At 39.9% G+C, this 17622-nt stretch overlaps 1 protein-coding gene across 2 annotated transcripts in view; it reads right to left on the bottom strand.

The window, feature by feature from the left end:
• The window catches only part of arhgef12b (Rho guanine nucleotide exchange factor (GEF) 12b), a 46978-nt gene that overhangs the window by 8935 nt on the left and 20421 nt on the right, over positions 1 to 17622 (bottom strand). For both annotated transcript variants that reach the window (XM_085289793.1, XM_085289792.1), the window contains exons 7-28: positions 15278 to 15394; positions 14537 to 14662; positions 12472 to 12570; positions 12286 to 12396; positions 11101 to 11199; positions 10918 to 10960; positions 8505 to 8610; positions 8240 to 8377; positions 8047 to 8079; positions 6962 to 7076; positions 6091 to 6142; positions 5735 to 5944; positions 5374 to 5506; positions 4529 to 4680; positions 4281 to 4427; positions 3014 to 3099; positions 2169 to 2294; positions 918 to 1032; positions 688 to 788; positions 501 to 578; positions 342 to 417; positions 16 to 183 (exon numbers count right to left, since the gene is read on the bottom strand). In XM_085289793.1, the coding sequence (XP_085145919.1) occupies positions 16 to 183; positions 342 to 417; positions 501 to 578; positions 688 to 788; positions 918 to 1032; positions 2169 to 2294; positions 3014 to 3099; positions 4281 to 4427; positions 4529 to 4680; positions 5374 to 5506; positions 5735 to 5944; positions 6091 to 6142; positions 6962 to 7076; positions 8047 to 8079; positions 8240 to 8377; positions 8505 to 8610; positions 10918 to 10960; positions 11101 to 11199; positions 12286 to 12396; positions 12472 to 12570; positions 14537 to 14662; positions 15278 to 15394 (2431 nt within the window). The remainder of the gene's footprint in view (positions 1 to 15; positions 184 to 341; positions 418 to 500; positions 579 to 687; positions 789 to 917; positions 1033 to 2168; positions 2295 to 3013; positions 3100 to 4280; positions 4428 to 4528; positions 4681 to 5373; positions 5507 to 5734; positions 5945 to 6090; positions 6143 to 6961; positions 7077 to 8046; positions 8080 to 8239; positions 8378 to 8504; positions 8611 to 10917; positions 10961 to 11100; positions 11200 to 12285; positions 12397 to 12471; positions 12571 to 14536; positions 14663 to 15277; positions 15395 to 17622) is intronic.

Raw genomic sequence — 17622 nt, 5'->3', positions numbered from 1 at the left:
GTCTGCGGTTCTTACCAGTTGCGACAGGTCGAACCAAGACCGTGTTGAGTTTGATGATGGGGCTGAAGGTGTGCTTGGTGTCGACGACACTGGCCATGTTTTTGCCATGAAACTTTAGGACCAGGCGCTCATCCTGTTTCTGCAGCAAGACCATGATGTCCTCCAGGAGGAGTGTGTACAGCTCTGAAAGGAAAACACTAGTGGTATAAAACTGTATGTGTATCTGACAAGTTCTGTCTCATTTTGGATGCAAAAATAAACCTGAAGAAGTATTTAATCTACAAAAATGTCTGATATTATAGTCTTTTTAATCGTATTGTCATATACTGATGTGTACACACCAATTGTCTTTTCCTTATTGACTTTCCAGGAGAGAGGACCCTCATGAACCATCTTCCTCTTAGTGAGGTCCAGATTCTGCAAACACAACACATGGCAGAACTTCATAAACAATCCAGAGTAAATATCAAGGTAAACAGAGATTAAAACAAGTTTGTTACCTTCAGCTCCAGGATCACAGGGTTTTCACTCTGTTTCAGAGACGAGAAGTCTAACCTTCTCTGATACTCCTCGAGCCGCTGTTAAGACACAACATAAATCATAAAATACCCTTCCAAATCTCAGCCTGTATGAATCTGCACATATCTTTAAATAAAATGATTAAATAGATGATTCTAATGTGTGTACCTGTTTGTTTTCAGCCTCTTTCACAGCTTGGTTGACATGGTTGAGGATCTTTTTACAACAGTCTCCAGCTCTCTTCACCTTTTTCCTTTCCTCAATGTCCTCTACAAGAACAAAAAACCAACATAGCCAACAGTTCTTGATGATTAAACTAAAATTAATTGTTCCCCCTCAATGAAAAGGGTAATCGGTTTCCAGAATCTGTACTAAAATGTATAAAATCTTATTTATACCTGTGTACTTGGCAATGTTATCCAGCAGGAGCGGGTATTTGGTCACTCTCTGCATTTCTACAGGGATGATGTCTTTGAGCTGCAGCCTGCGACACAAACGGTTGCTCTGAGCTTCCTGAAGAATGACAACAAGGAAGAGAAGAGCAAGGAATGAGGAAGGTCAACAACAAAAAACCTCTGTAACAGATATTATATGAGACAATAAAACAAAATCTGAAATATTCGAGCTTATGGGATACTGCAATGTTCTACTTTAAGCCCCAAAATGCAGACATTTGTTATACAAAATAGAAACAAAAGAAAACATGGTTCAGACAAAAGATAGATGAAATCTTTAACGAATAATAATACAACAAATTCAATCAAAGTCCTAAAATTTAGATAAAAAATAAAAGAAAGGGGGGGGGGGCCCATTGCACCAACATTCCTCTAATTATGAAGTGTGTATTGTCACTTCTACCCTTATGTTACATTTACTGGGTAACTTAAAAGTTCTTTAAGCTGCAAAAAGCCACTTGGTACAAGGGTCCTAAGTAAGCATGTACTCATGAAGCATCTCCAATAAACTGAATGTAAGTCACTCATATGGAGCCAACTGTGCCACCGTTCTTATCCATTCTCCATACGGAGATGGATACTTACTCATCCTGTGTCTCTGTGTAGGTTCTCAGTCATCCAGGGCAAAGTTACCTAAGGAGTTCAGAAATAAAACCACTGGACATCTTTAATTTTGCTGTCCCACACCCTTTTTCACACCTTGAGCTGGGGCACATGATCAGTAGTGGACTCTCCACCGTTTGGTCTTAGAACTGAAGAAACTTCTTGGATGAGAGAAATGTCTTCAAAAAACTTTAAAAATCCAGTTGCTTTTCTTTCCAAACTCCTTAGATTTTTGAATAGACCGATACAATTTGGGTCAAATTAGGCAAGTTCTTGTTCTTCCCCTCTCTAGAAGCCTCGTGTGACTGATCTAGAGCCTTAGCTCCTACACTGTCGCTACACCCACAGCCAGTCGTGAGGGGGAGTACCTGCACTCCCCTAGCCTTGTTCGGGTCTCTTCCTGCTATAAAGCGAGCTCATTGGAGAATGTCGGCTCATTGGATATTTTTCTATAATGATGCAAGCTTACAATTGTTGTGAACTGGCACACTAACTAAAACTTAATCGAATGTTCTTCTGCCTGCCAATATCTGTCTCATCCAAAGTCACTTTCCTCCTGGTGGTAGACTACAGTGGGAGTCTTGCACCCACCTGCATGAACAGGTTGAATTTCTGGTCCTTCTTCTGCCTCGTCTTGATGAGCTCCAGTGCAGACGGCTGGTTACTGCAGAAGGTTGCCACTGCTCTCTTTAACTTTTGCTCTTCCTCCCCACTGAACTGGATGCGAGTGCACAGAGAAAGCATAAAATGCTTAAATATTACCAGCTTACGTGCTAAGAGTGCATGATGTACTTGATGATTTCTACTGTAACAACTCTGAAAAATATTTTTTTTAAAAACAACAACACAGAGAACCTGCAGCCATGCCAGCAGAAGTTATCTACTTACACATTGACGCTTTTAGATATAAATAAAGAAGCAAGGCCTGCCAGATAATTCAGGCAAAGAACTTGCACTCATTTCCTCTGCCTTATGACACCTCCACCATCACAGCATCCACCCGTAAGTCCGCTCGGACATTAACTGACCATTTCTAGATATCTACACATAACATATTAGAGGGAAGTGATGAGGTAGACACTAAACTACTGCCTCAACCACTGGTACTGGAACACGTACCTTTATCGTGTTAGCAGGATAATATTTCACTATCAAGACTAAACACAAAGGCTGAGGCTGATAGGAATGTTTTAGGTTTGCTGGTATTTATTTACTAAACCCAAATTGTTGCCCAAATTTTGATTTTGACCTGATGGCGATGCTGTGGGAAAAGACACATGGACCTCAAAAGTCTTTAAGATAATGTAATGTGGGGATTGTGAAGACCTCTTTACCATTTATCTAGTCTGGGCAGAAGGTGAAATATGACTAAAAATACAAATAAACCCTGTTTCTGTTTTCAGTCCTCTCTCACAGATACTAGAAGCCAGCCTTACCCATCCCAGGAGATCATCTCCGATCTGACCGATCACAGACGTCTCGTTCCTCTTCCTGATTGCAGTCATTTGTTCTGTTATAGAAACTGGAGCACAGCGAGAAGATTTTATTTTATTTTTTTAAACATCCAAAAATACTCACCAGCTAGCTCAGTTTGGTGATGACTCACATATTTCTCAATCATTAATTGATTAGCAACATAACATTTACAAAATTAAAGTTTTTACCCCATTTCCAAAACAGTTGGAACGCTGCATAAAAAGTAAATAAAAACAGAATGCAGCGATTTGCAAATCTCATAAACTCATCTTTTATTCACACTAGAACACAGAGAACATATAAAATCTTAAAACTGAGACTTTTTAGTATTTTATAAAAAATAATTTAAAAAAAAGCTCATTTTGAATTTGATGGCAGCAACACAAACCAGGGACAGGGGCAACAAACGGCTCGAAAAGTAAGTAAGTAGTGAAAAGAAGTTTCAGTTCCTCAGTGCAAACTCACCAAAGGCCAAACAAAAAGTCCAGCAGCAGGTCTCCTCAGCTGTTAAAAGAAGAGGGGATGCGACGCAGCAGTAAACACGGCCCTGTCCTGACTTTTTTGAGACTTATTGCTACCATCAAATAAAAACGAGCTAATATTTTTCATAAAGTAGTCAAACGTCTCAAAATGAAGAAACAAAATCTGTAATTGTTCCATTCAGTTTTTATTTTTTGGGATTGGGATTGAAATTTAAAACCACGCCCTCTTGTTATAGCTCCCACTCTGGACCATCTCCTCTCCCTGTGACTGTTTTCCTGAATCAGTTCATGTTAAGGGCTTAAGAGGGAAAATGCATGGCTGTGAACACTAATGATGTGTCATGACTATGTCAGCACACGTGTTTAACCTACAAGGGACCATGGACAGTCATTTACTATGACGCCAGCTTTATATTTGTGTGTGTCACTGTGAAATTTCCGAGTTTTTTTTTTTTACATGATCTGGCCCATTGGCAGCGTGACAAGGACAAAGTGTGTGCTGTAAGTGTTTTTATAACATTATAAACTTTTACTTTATTGTAACATCCAGTAACTTTCAGTCACTTCCCTGTAATGATTTTTCATTGGACCATGAAATGACCAAAATCCAAAAATCAATCAATTAGAATATATGAAAATCTGCCGTAGATGAAGGAAACAGTATGTGTCTCATTAACACAATTACAGCCACGCCCCTACTCAGTCATGTGTGAAATGTGTTACCGTGCAGCTAATTGATTGTTACCATGAAGCTGAAGGATTTCCTCCAGGTTGATAAAGATGTGTTTTATGTCTTCTGGTGGAAGGATGCCGTCCCTGTTCAGCCTCTGGCAGAAAACACAGTCCAGCACCTTCAGCATCCTCAAGTGTGCACGCTCAGTGTAGAACAGCTCTAAAGAGCGAACGGACAAATGCATGCATGTGGCTAAAATTAGCACAGATTTCTTTTTTTTTTTAATCATTTAGGAAAAATGTGTAATATTGGCGATTTACCATTGATGACTTCCTGCCGGTTGATCTCTTGTTGCGTTAAGCTCATCAGGACGCCTCGAGGGACCAGTCCCTGCCAGATCAGAGGATCTTCTTCACACTCAGCCTCTCCGCCTTGGTCATCTTCACTCTGGATGTCACCCGGTACCTCCATCCTAAAGAGACAAAGAGAGACTGGCTATCATAAAGATAAATGTGGCATTAGAAAGGGAAACAGTTACTGCATTTAAATTTTTATTTAACACAATAAACTATTTAAAAAGTATCAGTATCATTAGGATATTTTGACAAAATTCCCAACCCACCTTTCTAATAGATGGTTTGTCCTGTGACAACCATGACCATAAAGTGAAAACAAACAAGACCCCAATATGTTGATTCATAGGTTAAATTTTTTAAAAATAATAACAACTCTTTGGTTATTTATATCCAATATAAGCAAAAACTCTTTGAAAATGGATACAACTTTTATTTGGCTGCGGCAGAGGGTCGCCCCTCCCTGAGCCTGGTTCTGTCGGAGGTTTCTTCCTGTTAAAAGGGAGTTTTTCCTTCCCACTGTCGCCAAAGTGCTTGCTCATATGGGGTCATATGATTGTTGGATTTTTCTCTGTATGTATAATTGTAGGGTCTACCTTACAATATAAAGCATCTTGAGGCGACTGATGTTGTGATTTGGTGCTGTATAAATAAAATTGAATTGAATTGAATTTGGTTTTCTTTCTTTGCTTTCAAATTGTACATTCGTATGCTGTTACTTCCTTTAAATCCAGAAATTTCCTTTACAGTGGCACACAGCCCAAAAATGTTTTTAAAAACAGACTTAAAGCTGCATCCCCAACTTCAACTACCTGAAGGCCTCCTGATCTTCATCCCGCTGCTCCACTGTGGAGGGGCTGAAGTCAAACTGAGAGACGCCGTCGTGGTTGTCAGCAGACTGCACACTGTCGCCTGGTCTGGGCTGCATGCAGAACGGAGAGACATCTGTAGAATAAAGGAGAGAAGATGAAACAATTATGACTCGAATGGAGCTTTAATTTGAACAAATTCAACAGTATCCGTATTCTGCAGGGATATTTAGTAGATGTTACTGAAACTAGAGATAGTGTCTGAGTGACTCTGTGTTCATCCCACATGTAATGGAAGATTGAGGCAATTAAATAAAAGAAAATTATCAAAATTTAATAACGAACAAAAACTGGAATATCTTACTGGATTCTGACTCTTGTCCGCCTGCCTCTGAGACCTGAGTGGTGGGGGAGCTGTGTGTAGGGAGGGTGGTGGCAGGCAATAATTGGGTATCTGATCCATCGCGGATCCGTCCAGGACTTGTGGCGGACTGGTCTGATGGTTCAGAGATGCCAAGAGGCGAATGAGGAAGCTTTGGCGGACGCTGCTTGATCTGGTCCACAGCTTTCACGACTGTGCAGAAACCCATGAGCATGAAGTATCACACACTACATTGATAACGTTATTGTATGTACACCCTCAATTATACACAGATACAACTCTTTATGCAATAAGCCAGCAAATACCTCATGGTTAAAATATATATTTCTTCTTCTCACCTGGGGTGGGGTCCACTCTGCTCGGACGCCGAGGGGGGCGGATGTTGGGAAACTGATGGAAATAGTTATAGGTTACACATTGGAGTAAATGATTCTCGGTTCTGAAGTTCACTTAAATGTCAGTCACATGTCACCTGTGTGGAAAAACTACTGTTGCCTGTCCCAGCACAGCCTTGAAGGGAGGTTCTCATACATTCAGTGGCCAGAATACACAGGGAAGCAAGCTGAACATACTGGGAGTAACCCAGATGAGAGGTGTTTCCATGCTAAACGCACTGGAAAGGCTAATTAGCACAGACAGGAGTGGCTCCTAGCTTTCTCTTTGTCTCTGTGCTGCATGTGCTTAAGGTCTCACACCCTGACGTTGCCTTTGTTTATTTGACTCTGCTCTTAGTTGTGGAAGATCAATAAACTGCACTACAGTAAACTCAAAAAACGATCTACTTCAGAGGATGTTCGAGTGTTTTTTAACTTTTAATTGAATCTAAAATGCTGAATCCAAAAGTGACCAGCCAGACAAAGTTTATTATTATTGTTTATTATATTGTTTAGTATTTTCACCTTCCTCTCACCCACTTCTCAGACTTCATATTTTTCTCATGAAAAAACAAAACAAAACAAATCAAAACATGTTTATCTAGGAACTATTTTTTTAAAGACAACAAAGTAAATCTCAAAAAAGGTTTTTAAGGCTAATAAAGAACATCGATGATAATTGATAAGTCAGCGACTTCCCATAGATCCATCCATCCATTGAACCATGCACTTAACTACTTACTCATTAGTGGAATTGTATAATGATTGCATTATTCTGTATAGGTTACTGTGTGTGTGTGTGTGTGTGTGTGTGTGTGTGTGTGTGTGTGTGCACCTTAATCCTGGGGAGGAAAGTGATGCGAGCACGTTTGTGTTCGAGGCCTCGATGCTCCTTCACTTTCACTCCGAGGTGCTTCATGTAGGTGAGAATCACATACTGCATTGTTTGCCTGCAATAAGAGACACACAATGTGTAGCAGTGTAACACAGAACACGTGCTGCTGATTTTCTCATCTATGCAGCAGCTCTTAATGATCACAGTATTAATAACAGACGGACGTTCTTTCAGACAGACCATCTCTTACAAAGAAAGAAATATCCATCATATTATTGCAATAAACAAAAGAAATACCGGTGGACCAGTGGATCTATAGTATCAATTTTAAACTCCTATGTTGCCTCGTTCACAAGCTTATGTGTCTACGCCACCTGTTTGCATGTCTGCAGGGCGGACGACAGTATCTCGTCAGTCTTTTACAGCTGAGCAGTAAAAACACACGTCTTTTTCTCCCAACACTGATGACTGGAAAACCATTTACCAGTCATCAGTGTTGGGGGAGGGGGGGCCTACATAAAACAACAAACAACGGTTTTATAGTGTGTTGCAATGTAAAGCTGTGGTGTGATGGGTGCAGTACAAGATGTCACCACTGGGGGCAAGAGATTCCGCATTTGGGTCTCTTGCATGGTGTATCAGAGCTTTATGACTGTCTTATTCTTTCCCATGTGCAAGATTTCTTTTCCCCACCCACCCTTTATTTTTTAAGAACGTCCAACAAGATCATTCAGGGGAAGTTAATGAATGATGTTGAGCCGATGGAGACGTGGCATCAGAGGCATCAGTACAACTTTCATTTTCGAGCAATGAAATTTGCCCTGATGTCAAAATATTTGTGAGTAAAGCACCTCTATGATTAATTTTATCTTACATGTGACAGACTTATTTATTTGTTCAAAGATATAAAACTGTGCTCACACAGACTTTGTTTGAGATATTCTGTCTTAACATTTAGTCACAGATGGGACAATGATTTATAAATATCATAACAGAACAGAAACTATAAAACTTCCCGAAAATCATTCACACTGAGTATCCTGCAGCTGCCTGATGATATAAAATATAAAACTCCCTCCTCTTACCACTTCTCCTCTTCTGAGCTCTGTGATGTCAACCTGCAAAATCACACACACACACACACACACAATCACATGATGCACGTCTGTGTGGGTGTTTTTTTTTGTTTGTTTTAAAAAAAAAATAAAAAATACAATCAGAAAGGAGCATAGGGGTTAAAAATACACATCTAGGTGTCTTTGTGGCTCAGAGACTTACAGGATATCCTCTATCTTGAAGAGGATGTGTTCAGCACAGGAGCATTCTTTCTCCAAGGCCTGCTGGTCTCTTCCTGGCTCAGAGTCCAACTTACAGAGCTCGTCTTCGGCCAGCGTCAGACCCATGCTGCGCTTCTGTCTGCACACAGAGCGCATGTACATAGAGAAATATTACTTTACACAGACATGTATCAGATATCTGCCAGGAAAATATTCAGGTTAAACATTTATTATAAGAATAAATTTAACAGCTGAATGACAGCTACCTGAAGTCTTCCAGGTTCTTGTGCAGGTCTGGTAACAGCGCGTCCTGTAACGTCTGAATGTACTGTTTACACAGGCTGTCTGGGATCAAGTCCAGCCTTCGCTTCTCTGTCACACACACACACACACACACACACACACACACACACACACACACACACACACACACACACACACACACACACACACACACACACACACAGAAAATATTCAAACCCAAAGCATCCAATTCACAAATTAAATGGAAAAAAAAAAAACATTTATAATTTATTAAAGGAATCAGGTTTAAACCCTAATATGACGGGTCGCGTATGTGATACACATGTTCTTTGTTTCTGCTGTCGTAGAGCCTGTTTTCAGCCACTGCAATCGATGATATCAGAACGGTAGCCAATACTGTCAAATACCCCAAGTTATTAGAATTGATTTATTTTCTCTGAAGCTTTCAAACATATTTCATTTACGAGTGGGAGTGTGAGACTGACACACAGATTGGTGCGATGTCAGTAGTGATGAGGATGTTGTACCAGTTTCTTGTTGTGAAGAGTGAGCTGAGCGGTCGATCTACGTTCCTACCCTCACCTACAGCCACAAACTGTGGGCACAGTGAATAAATGAGTTATTTCAGGTGGGTTGGGCATCTGCATCCTGGATGCCTCCTAGGTAAGGTTATCTGGCCCAAGACACGCTGGAAAGATTACATGTCTCAGCTGTCATGGGAACACCTCTGTACCACTCTGACAAAGCTGGAGGAAGTGGATGGGGAAAAGCCAGTCTGGACGTCTCTGCTTAGACTGCTACCCCTGCGACTAACACCCAGATACAACGAATATCTTACACACTACATAAGAAATAACAGTAATAAATTGCATGATATTTATCCATATTTACCAGTCAATCATGCTCATGCTCAGTTTACCTTTTTCATTTCTCAAGGTTTCATGAATTTGCATGAAATTGGAGTTTCTTAATCTCTCTCACTCACACACAAACACTTTCCTGAAAATAATAATAATAATTTTGTGGTCTTAGTTTTTGTGTATAATAAACTCTTTGTTAAACTGCTTCAAGCATCAGTTTGCTTATTAGGCCCCAAGCAGCAGAGGTGGACAGTGTAATTCATTAAGCTTGTTGTCTTCTGACTACATCTTCTACTTCCAAACTCCGGCACAAAAAAAGTGGAGTTCAGATTTTAACTTTTCAAAGCGACATGCACAGTATGTGTGAAGTAAAATCTTTGTTTTACAAGAAAAATGTTCGCCCCCACCACCACCTAAACACCCTCCGCCCGCACAAACACATCCTCCAGCCACACACACCCACATTTTGTTTTCAAACTCCATTGAGGTTTATTTCACACCTCAATCAATTAGTAAACAAATAAGCAAATACAAGTAAACTGCAATAAATTACAGGTAGTAATAAAATAATCTCCAAACTCTTTTACGCTGTGTCCACACTTAAACGGGTATTTTTGAAAACACAGCTGTTTCTATGCGTTCGGACCTTTCGTCCACACGTAAACGGCGTTTCGAATCACCGAAAACTGAGATTTTTTTTTTTAAACGCCATTTTTTGCGTTTCCGTGTGGACGAGGAATACAGAGTTCGTCACGCAGCGTCAAAGGTATGTGTCTTTTTTCACGTCACGCTGTGTGCCACGTTATTGTTTACGTGAGATGAATTGCAGAATGGCAGATAGAGACAAAATACTGTTAATCTTCAGGTTTTACACGCTTACATATACACACGCAGTTACTGTCCCTCCATTTAGAAAGGCAGAGGCGTCACGGTGTGATTATTTTATATGTAGTTTCCTGTGTAATAATATTCAACATTGCTATCAATAGATTTCTCAAAAAAATGCCTCTCTGTGCAAAAAAACATAAACAACTGTGGGATACTGTTTGTGCGTGGTTTGAACTGGGGAAACAAATCGTGGCAGGATCAGCCTGATATTATTTGGATCCCACTGTAACTTTACTGTATAAAGGGCTAACATCTCCAAAATGTCAGGAGTAGTTAGTCATTACAAGTAGTGTTTGTGAACTAAAAATCAAGAATGTGGGATACTGTTTGTCCGTGTTTGTCGAGCGCATGCTCCCGACGCAATGGAAACTAATTCTGTTACAGAGACCTACCTCGGCACTTGTGCAGGTGAAGCCAAAGGGAAGATATGCTTCACCATATTTTCTAGTCTTTGGCTTAGAATGAAGTTGGTTTGGAAACATAATTGGCGATGCTTCAGCTCCTGCTTTGCGTTTGTGTGAGAGCCTCGTCAAAAACCTGTCAATCATGCTAGCAGTGTCCAAGCCTTCTTTTTTTTTTTTTTTTTCTTTTCATACCGCGCTCCCCCCTGCAATGGGGCCCCACACTTTGGGAGCCTCTGTTTTAGAGGATTCCTCTAATGCCTTACCTAGCTCAGCCGAAACGGTCTCTGGCACCGGCACTTTAAGATTCTAGATAAGACAACAGAAGGAGAGTTAAGAATCCCATCAACACAGGAACACTATTTTATTTTATTTTTTTAAAACAAAAACAGGAAAATTGTCACAAAGAACAGACACTGACTGAGAAAGAATCTAATAGACCAACTTACTGCAGTTCGATCCATGAATAGCGTGTGTAATTCAATAAAGAAGCGTCGACTTTCTTTGGAGTTGGTTTGCTTGTACATATCAGCGTAGAGGTAACACAGCTAACCATAGGGGGAAAATACAGTTAGTCCTTTCTATTAGGTTCTATTAGTCCATGTTTGCATAGCTTCTTATTTCATGAATTGCATTACTTATTCAAACCATGAACAAAATACAACATCGTGAGAAAACTGTCTCTTTAGGTCAACAGCGGTGTTCCACAGGGCTCAATCCTTGGCCCACTTTCATTTATGACAAAGTAGAACTTGGCAACCCTTTTTTAGGTCCCTGAGTTTTATATTCATACATGATACTGAGACTGCTTTACACACTAAATTATGTTCATATTGAACTCGTATAATCAAAGAAATGGTTTATCTTATATTACATTAGTCTGCAAGATTTTCCTTCTTGCCAATAGTTTCACAGCTCAATAGTTAACACATTTCTGCAAGGTTTATTACTTTTCTATAATGTCTGTGTAAACTGCATTCACATGTTTTATGCTTTTAAGACATAAAACAACAAAAGCATTCTTCTACCAAGTGTTGCCTCTTTATACTGCTAAATAGCCAGCTCCATTGTTGTCGATAAACTTTGAAAAACACATTAATGAGCCACACTGTTGCACTGTGTGACATGTTCCTTTGTTATGATGAAAAAGGCTCTTTGTAGTTTATTTTTAGTCAGTTCACTTTCCTGCTTCTGTAAAGACTCACGATAGGACTGAATGTGTATTTATCATACCAACAGTCCATGGTTACAGTTGTTTTTAAGATTTACATCTTCAGTAGGAGCGGCTGGGGTTGTGATCACCAATGTTTTGTCACAGATGCTAGGCCCATTTTATATATAGTTTATATATAGAGTATGTGGTTGTGAATCATGAACGCAGTGTGAAAATAGAAAATGACTAAGAACAAGTCCACGGAAAGTTTGGTAAAATGAAGTTTAAATACAATTAAAATTCCTTGCTACTACTTTAGGAAACAGTATACGCATATGCTTGCTATATACTTATGTATGCTTTTAATTTTCAGCCTGCAGTGGCCTCATATTGGTATCAAATGATGATACCAATGGATTCAGACGATATTGGCAGCAAAGGCATTACCACACACTGATTTGTACTGTGTTTGTGGCTATACCAGAGGAGCAGGGTCAAACTGTGAGACCACATGGTGGAGGAAAACTGCGAGGTGTGCCGGCCGAGACTTCAGCGACTCAATACTCTGGAAACAGGTACACTCGCCATTGATCTGAGGAAAAGCATCCATTTATTAGATCGGATGATGATCATGTGACCCAAAAATCAGAGACATTTAGCCAGATACCTGTTCTTGTGATGATTCAAAGTAGTCGTCTTCTGCTCCAATAATCTGAGGGTTTACGAGGTAAGGAGGGCTACCCGCACTGCACTGGGTATTGGGGTGCTGTGTGATATAATTGAGGTGCAGGGTCAAACAAAGAGGTTCACATGACAAAGGAATAATTTCTTCTTCATATGTAGGAACCCTAACCTTAAGTTTAACCCAAGAAATATTTTTAACACTTTCCCCTTGGACAACTTATAGGGGTAACCTTTGTCTCTCTTTTCTCAACTGACTGGTTTTTATTTCAGGCATGCTTCCAAAACCAAATGACTGGCTTTTCCTCCCTCCTGTTCTATGTCCTTACTGTTGCTCTTGACCTCTTGCCAGGAATCCATTTACCAGAGCATTTAGTTATCTATTGTTTTTTATTTTTTTCCTGCTGATAAGGAGTTAGGGTTGAGACTTGTTTTTAAGCAATTAGTGATTAAATTTTTTTCTAATATTCTTTGATTCACTGTTTTGCCCTTAGCTCACCCTAAAATTCTATTTAACCTTCTTTCTGTTTTTCCCTTCCCCTGTTTCTCTCTGAACCAACTTTACGTTGTAAAATTGAAAATAAAATGTGTTCAAGGATAATTCTTTTTTAAGTACTGCAAACGTCCTCCATTAAGTTACCCAAATTGCATGGCACTTTTGCAGTTTCGAGCCCAAAGAGCAAGCACATTAGCAACCCTCTCAGTTGAACTGACAAAGAGCATGAACATCTAGAACTTCAGCTGGTGGAGACAGAGATCAAAGTAGCGCTTCCTAGGGTAAATCCACTTCAGTAGAGTCATTTCACTGGGTCTCTGGAAGCAACAACCCCTGAGGCTGAAATAAAGCTCATGTAGAAATAACCTGCATTTGTGGTTGCCTCCTAAAGCAAGTCAGTCAAGTGTTAATAGGGCAAACTTAATAGCATTAAAAACATGACTATAGATGGGTGGAAAAGCAATTTGGTCACAATGAAGAGCTGTCCCTTGTGTATCAACCATATGCTGGGTGACTCCTTTAAATCACTGGTTTAGATTTTGCTTCAAGTTTGGGCATGGCTGCTTTGATTGAAAGGTATGCTAACAAAGATGCTGGTAGCAGAAAGCTACTTTAGCAGAAAGCTACTTTAGCTAGCTTTCTGCTAGCACCTGTTAGCAATGAACTGAAACTCACAGCCATGTTTGTGCTCTTGGTGCCTTTTTTAACACATTATTGGAATCATCTAACATATAATATAATATAATATAATATGTTAGATCCATCCATCCATTCGCTTCCGCTTATCCTTTTCAGGGTCGCGGGGGGCGCTGGAGCCTATCCTAGCTGTCATAGGGCGAGAGGCGGGGTACACCCTGGACAGGTCGCCAGTCTGTCGCAGGGCTAACACACAGGGACAGACAACCATTCACTCCTGCATTCACACCTATGGGCAATTTGGATTAACCAATTAACCCATCCCCACTAACTGCATGTCTTTGGATGGTGGGAGGAAGCCGGAGTACCCGGAGGGAACCCACGCAAACACGGGGAGAACATGCAAACTCCACACAGAAAGACCCGGGAATTGAATTGAACTCAGGACCTTCTTGCTGTGCGGCAACAGTGCTAACCACTATATTATATTTGGGCTTTCTCTGTGATGCAAAGCATCCAAGAAGTTTGTGCTTCAGTTAGTATGAGTGTACCCTTTGTCTGTGCAACTTGCTAACCAAGCTTACAAGCACTCCAGACTTTAGTGTAAATATGGGCATTTGTGGCTGTAAATGACCATACACCTGCCAAGGTTCCAACATGGCAGCTGAGGAAAAAGGGGATGCGAGTCTCTGCATTATACTCCTACACTTTCAACTCATGCAGTTCGCTAACCAAACATGCAAGGCATTGCTAATAACACTGATAGAATATTGTGATGATGGAGAAATAATAACTTCTGGCTCTTCTGGCTAATTTATGGGAGGGGCCTATTGTCATTGCTTGTCTAGTTTTATTCATGTGAAATTAAACATGTTTAATGTCAAATTTACACCAAATCAAATTTGCGTGTGCATCTTACTGTGTCAGCGGCATCCTCAGCCTCTGGCGATGTGCAGATGTTGAGGCCATCCCGCCGACTAATGTCTGGGCTCTGACAGGGAGTCCCTCTGTAGCCCACAGTGTCAAAGAGGGGGCTGCTGTGAACCTAATGCAGACACAGATGCATGCACATTAACACACACGACACACAAAACACTTAAACCAAATTGATTGTTTAGTCTGGTGCTGAATACTGGGAAATTCCTGAGAGTGGAAAGCACTACTTAATTCCTATTTTTAGAAGCTGTGATAAAAAGACTGTTATTACAAAGGAGTCTGTGTAAGCAGCAAGGCTTTGTGATGTGTTTAACATTAGATGGTGGTTACTGCTACAATAGATTATTAACAAAAATCCTTGCTCAGCAGCAGCAGCTCAAAAACTCAGAGGTAAAAATGAAAAGTGTGACTTTAATTATTTTTTTTTTTTTAAATCTATAAGTGGTCAGAAAATACCTGAAGTGTTGATTTAACTTTACAGCCGAGAAAAGAGGGCTCTTATAATATATAAAATCTTAATGTTCAGTCAAGTTTATCAACTAACTTTTATCATATTTTATCAGCTTTAACATTTAAAGTAATGACAGAATAAAACTGAAAAAACTGTTCAAAAGCCGAACCGAGAACACCTCTGACATCTGTTTATCGACTCATACATGACCAGCCTACATCGTCATTACCAACTGGCACCATATTAAATGCTCTGATGTGTCGGTGTACTCACTGAGTTGTTATTGATCAGGGGGCCATTGTCACACGGTGTGGGTGAGGTCTGTTCCTTCGGAGGAGACCCACCGTCTCCATCCTCATTCTCACCATTCCAGGAAGCCGTGGCTGCTTCCTGAAATTCAGACAAACATATACATACATGTATATATATTCCTTTATTGGATCATGACACCACCTTTTGTTTTTTGTTTGTTTAATTTTGCCTCTCCACACCACCTCAGGAGATTTAAAAAAAAAATAAAAAAAATCAAACAATCAAGACATGATTAAAGTACAAACATTCACTGATAAATTCGAGGGGTTTTGACAAATGTATTGCATTAACTGTTTAGAAATTACAGCCATTTTTATACACAGTCCCCCATTTTCAGAGGCTCAGAAGCAATTGGACAACTGATTGACAAGCAGTTTCATGTTCTTTTATTCAGTGACAAATTAAGCTGAACTTGCATTTTACAGCTGCTTGGTGGAAGATGCCGATGCAAGCAAAGGAGGCTGAAAACCCAAAATAAACCTATCAAAGAGACAGAAAACCTGCCAGATCAGCATTCTGGTACATTCTTAAAAAGAAGGAATGTACTGGCAGCAGCAACAGAAAAAAAAATCCCCTCACATCTAACCAAGTCCAGAACACACTCAAGGAGGAGGCAGACATATCATTGTTAAAGTCTACAATCAAGAGATGGCTTCATGAGTGTAAACACGCAGGGCTTATAACAAAGTGCAATCCGCTGTTTATACTCAAGAACAGGAAGGCCAGATTAGACTTTTCCAGAGAACATTTCAAATAGCCTGCACAGATCTGGGAAAAAAATATTGGGACAAATGAAAGCAAGATAACCCAGAACGATGGGAAGAGAAGAACATGGAGAAAGAGATCTAAAGTATATCACATTAACAGTGAAACACGGCGGAGGAGGCGTTATGGCATGGGCACATATGGCTGCCATTGAAACCAGACTGCTAGTGTTTCTTGATGATGTGACTTCTGATAGAAGCAGCAGGATGAATTCTGCTGTGTATGCGGCTGTACTCTCTGCTCAAATTCAGCCAAATGCTACAAAACTGATTGGACAGAACTTCACATTTTAAATGGATAATGAGCCAACGCAAACTGCTAATGCAATCCAAGAGTTTCTCAAGCAAAGAAAGGGATATTCTTCAAAGGCCAAGTTAGTCACATGCCCTCAACCCAACAGACCATGCAGAAAACTGAAGGCACAGAGACCCACAAACAAGCAGAAACTGAAGGTGGCTGCAATAAAGACCTACCAGAGTAGCACTGAGGAGGACACACAGCATTTTGTGATGTCCATGGGTTAAAGCTGGAAATTTGCACTTCAATCACATTTTGATCATTTGATTGAAAAGTCACTTTGGTGGTATACAAGGGCAAAACTGCAGGAAACATGTCATTATCCACATACATATGGAACTGTATGCATGAATTCATTCAGACTGTTATCAGTTACAAATGATTAAGATCATACAGACTAAAGATCATCTAGTGACCCTGGACCTCCAACTAGTCACGGAATATCATGGTTGCAAAATTCTTTTATAATTTTTCCAGAGTTTTTTTAGATGTGGATGGATTTTACGACCACAACCTTCTGACAGTAGGATGATGGGAAGTTGATGCTTGGAAATCTTAAGTGCAATGGTTGGTTACATACTGGTCTTTTATAAGGAAAATTGAACCATTTCATTTGGTTTTATTAACCAGAAGTATGACTAAAATGAGATTACTTATATTTAAATTGAACTAGACACAAAATCTGACAGGGGAAAATGTGACTTAAACATAATAATTGGGCACGTAATCCTGTCGAAGTTTGAGCATTTGAGTAAATAACTTCCAAATTGAAAGCCGAAAGTCCAGAGTTTCAACAATCCCTAAATCGTATGCACATTGCAGAAAAAGTTTGACTCGTTCGATGTTACGCGGTGGACACACTGCTGACATCCTGCAGCAGTTTCAGTAAAAAGTTGGTTGAAATGGACCGGAACGATGAGGCTAATTAAAAATAATGAGCTGCATGGGTTGTACCAGCCAGATAAGCTTATCACGAACCCTGTCACAGTTAAAAATAACATTGTGTCAGAGGACTGAGGTTTCACTTCACCGCTGTAGCAGAAGGAGGCATTAATCTGAGTATAAAGCTCCTTCATTCAAATTTTTTTTTTAATTCACCATGTATTATAATTACTTTAAATAATAACAAATTACATTATTCTTATTATCTTTTTGAGTACGTGTGTTATTTCATTACATATTTTTGTTCTGGTAATAATTTAAACTGAACAACCTCTGGAGGATCATTTGTGCCAAGTTACTCA

This window comes from Mchenga conophoros, linkage group LG10, assembly GCF_057382185.1.
Source record: "Mchenga conophoros isolate Kocher_MC1m ecotype Shallow Benthic linkage group LG10, M_conophoros_male_GT1.1, whole genome shotgun sequence".
Classification (NCBI taxonomy): domain Eukaryota; kingdom Metazoa; phylum Chordata; class Actinopteri; order Cichliformes; family Cichlidae; genus Mchenga; species Mchenga conophoros.
Note: the sequence above shows the minus strand (reverse complement) of the source record. Positions and strands in the feature narration are given on the sequence as shown.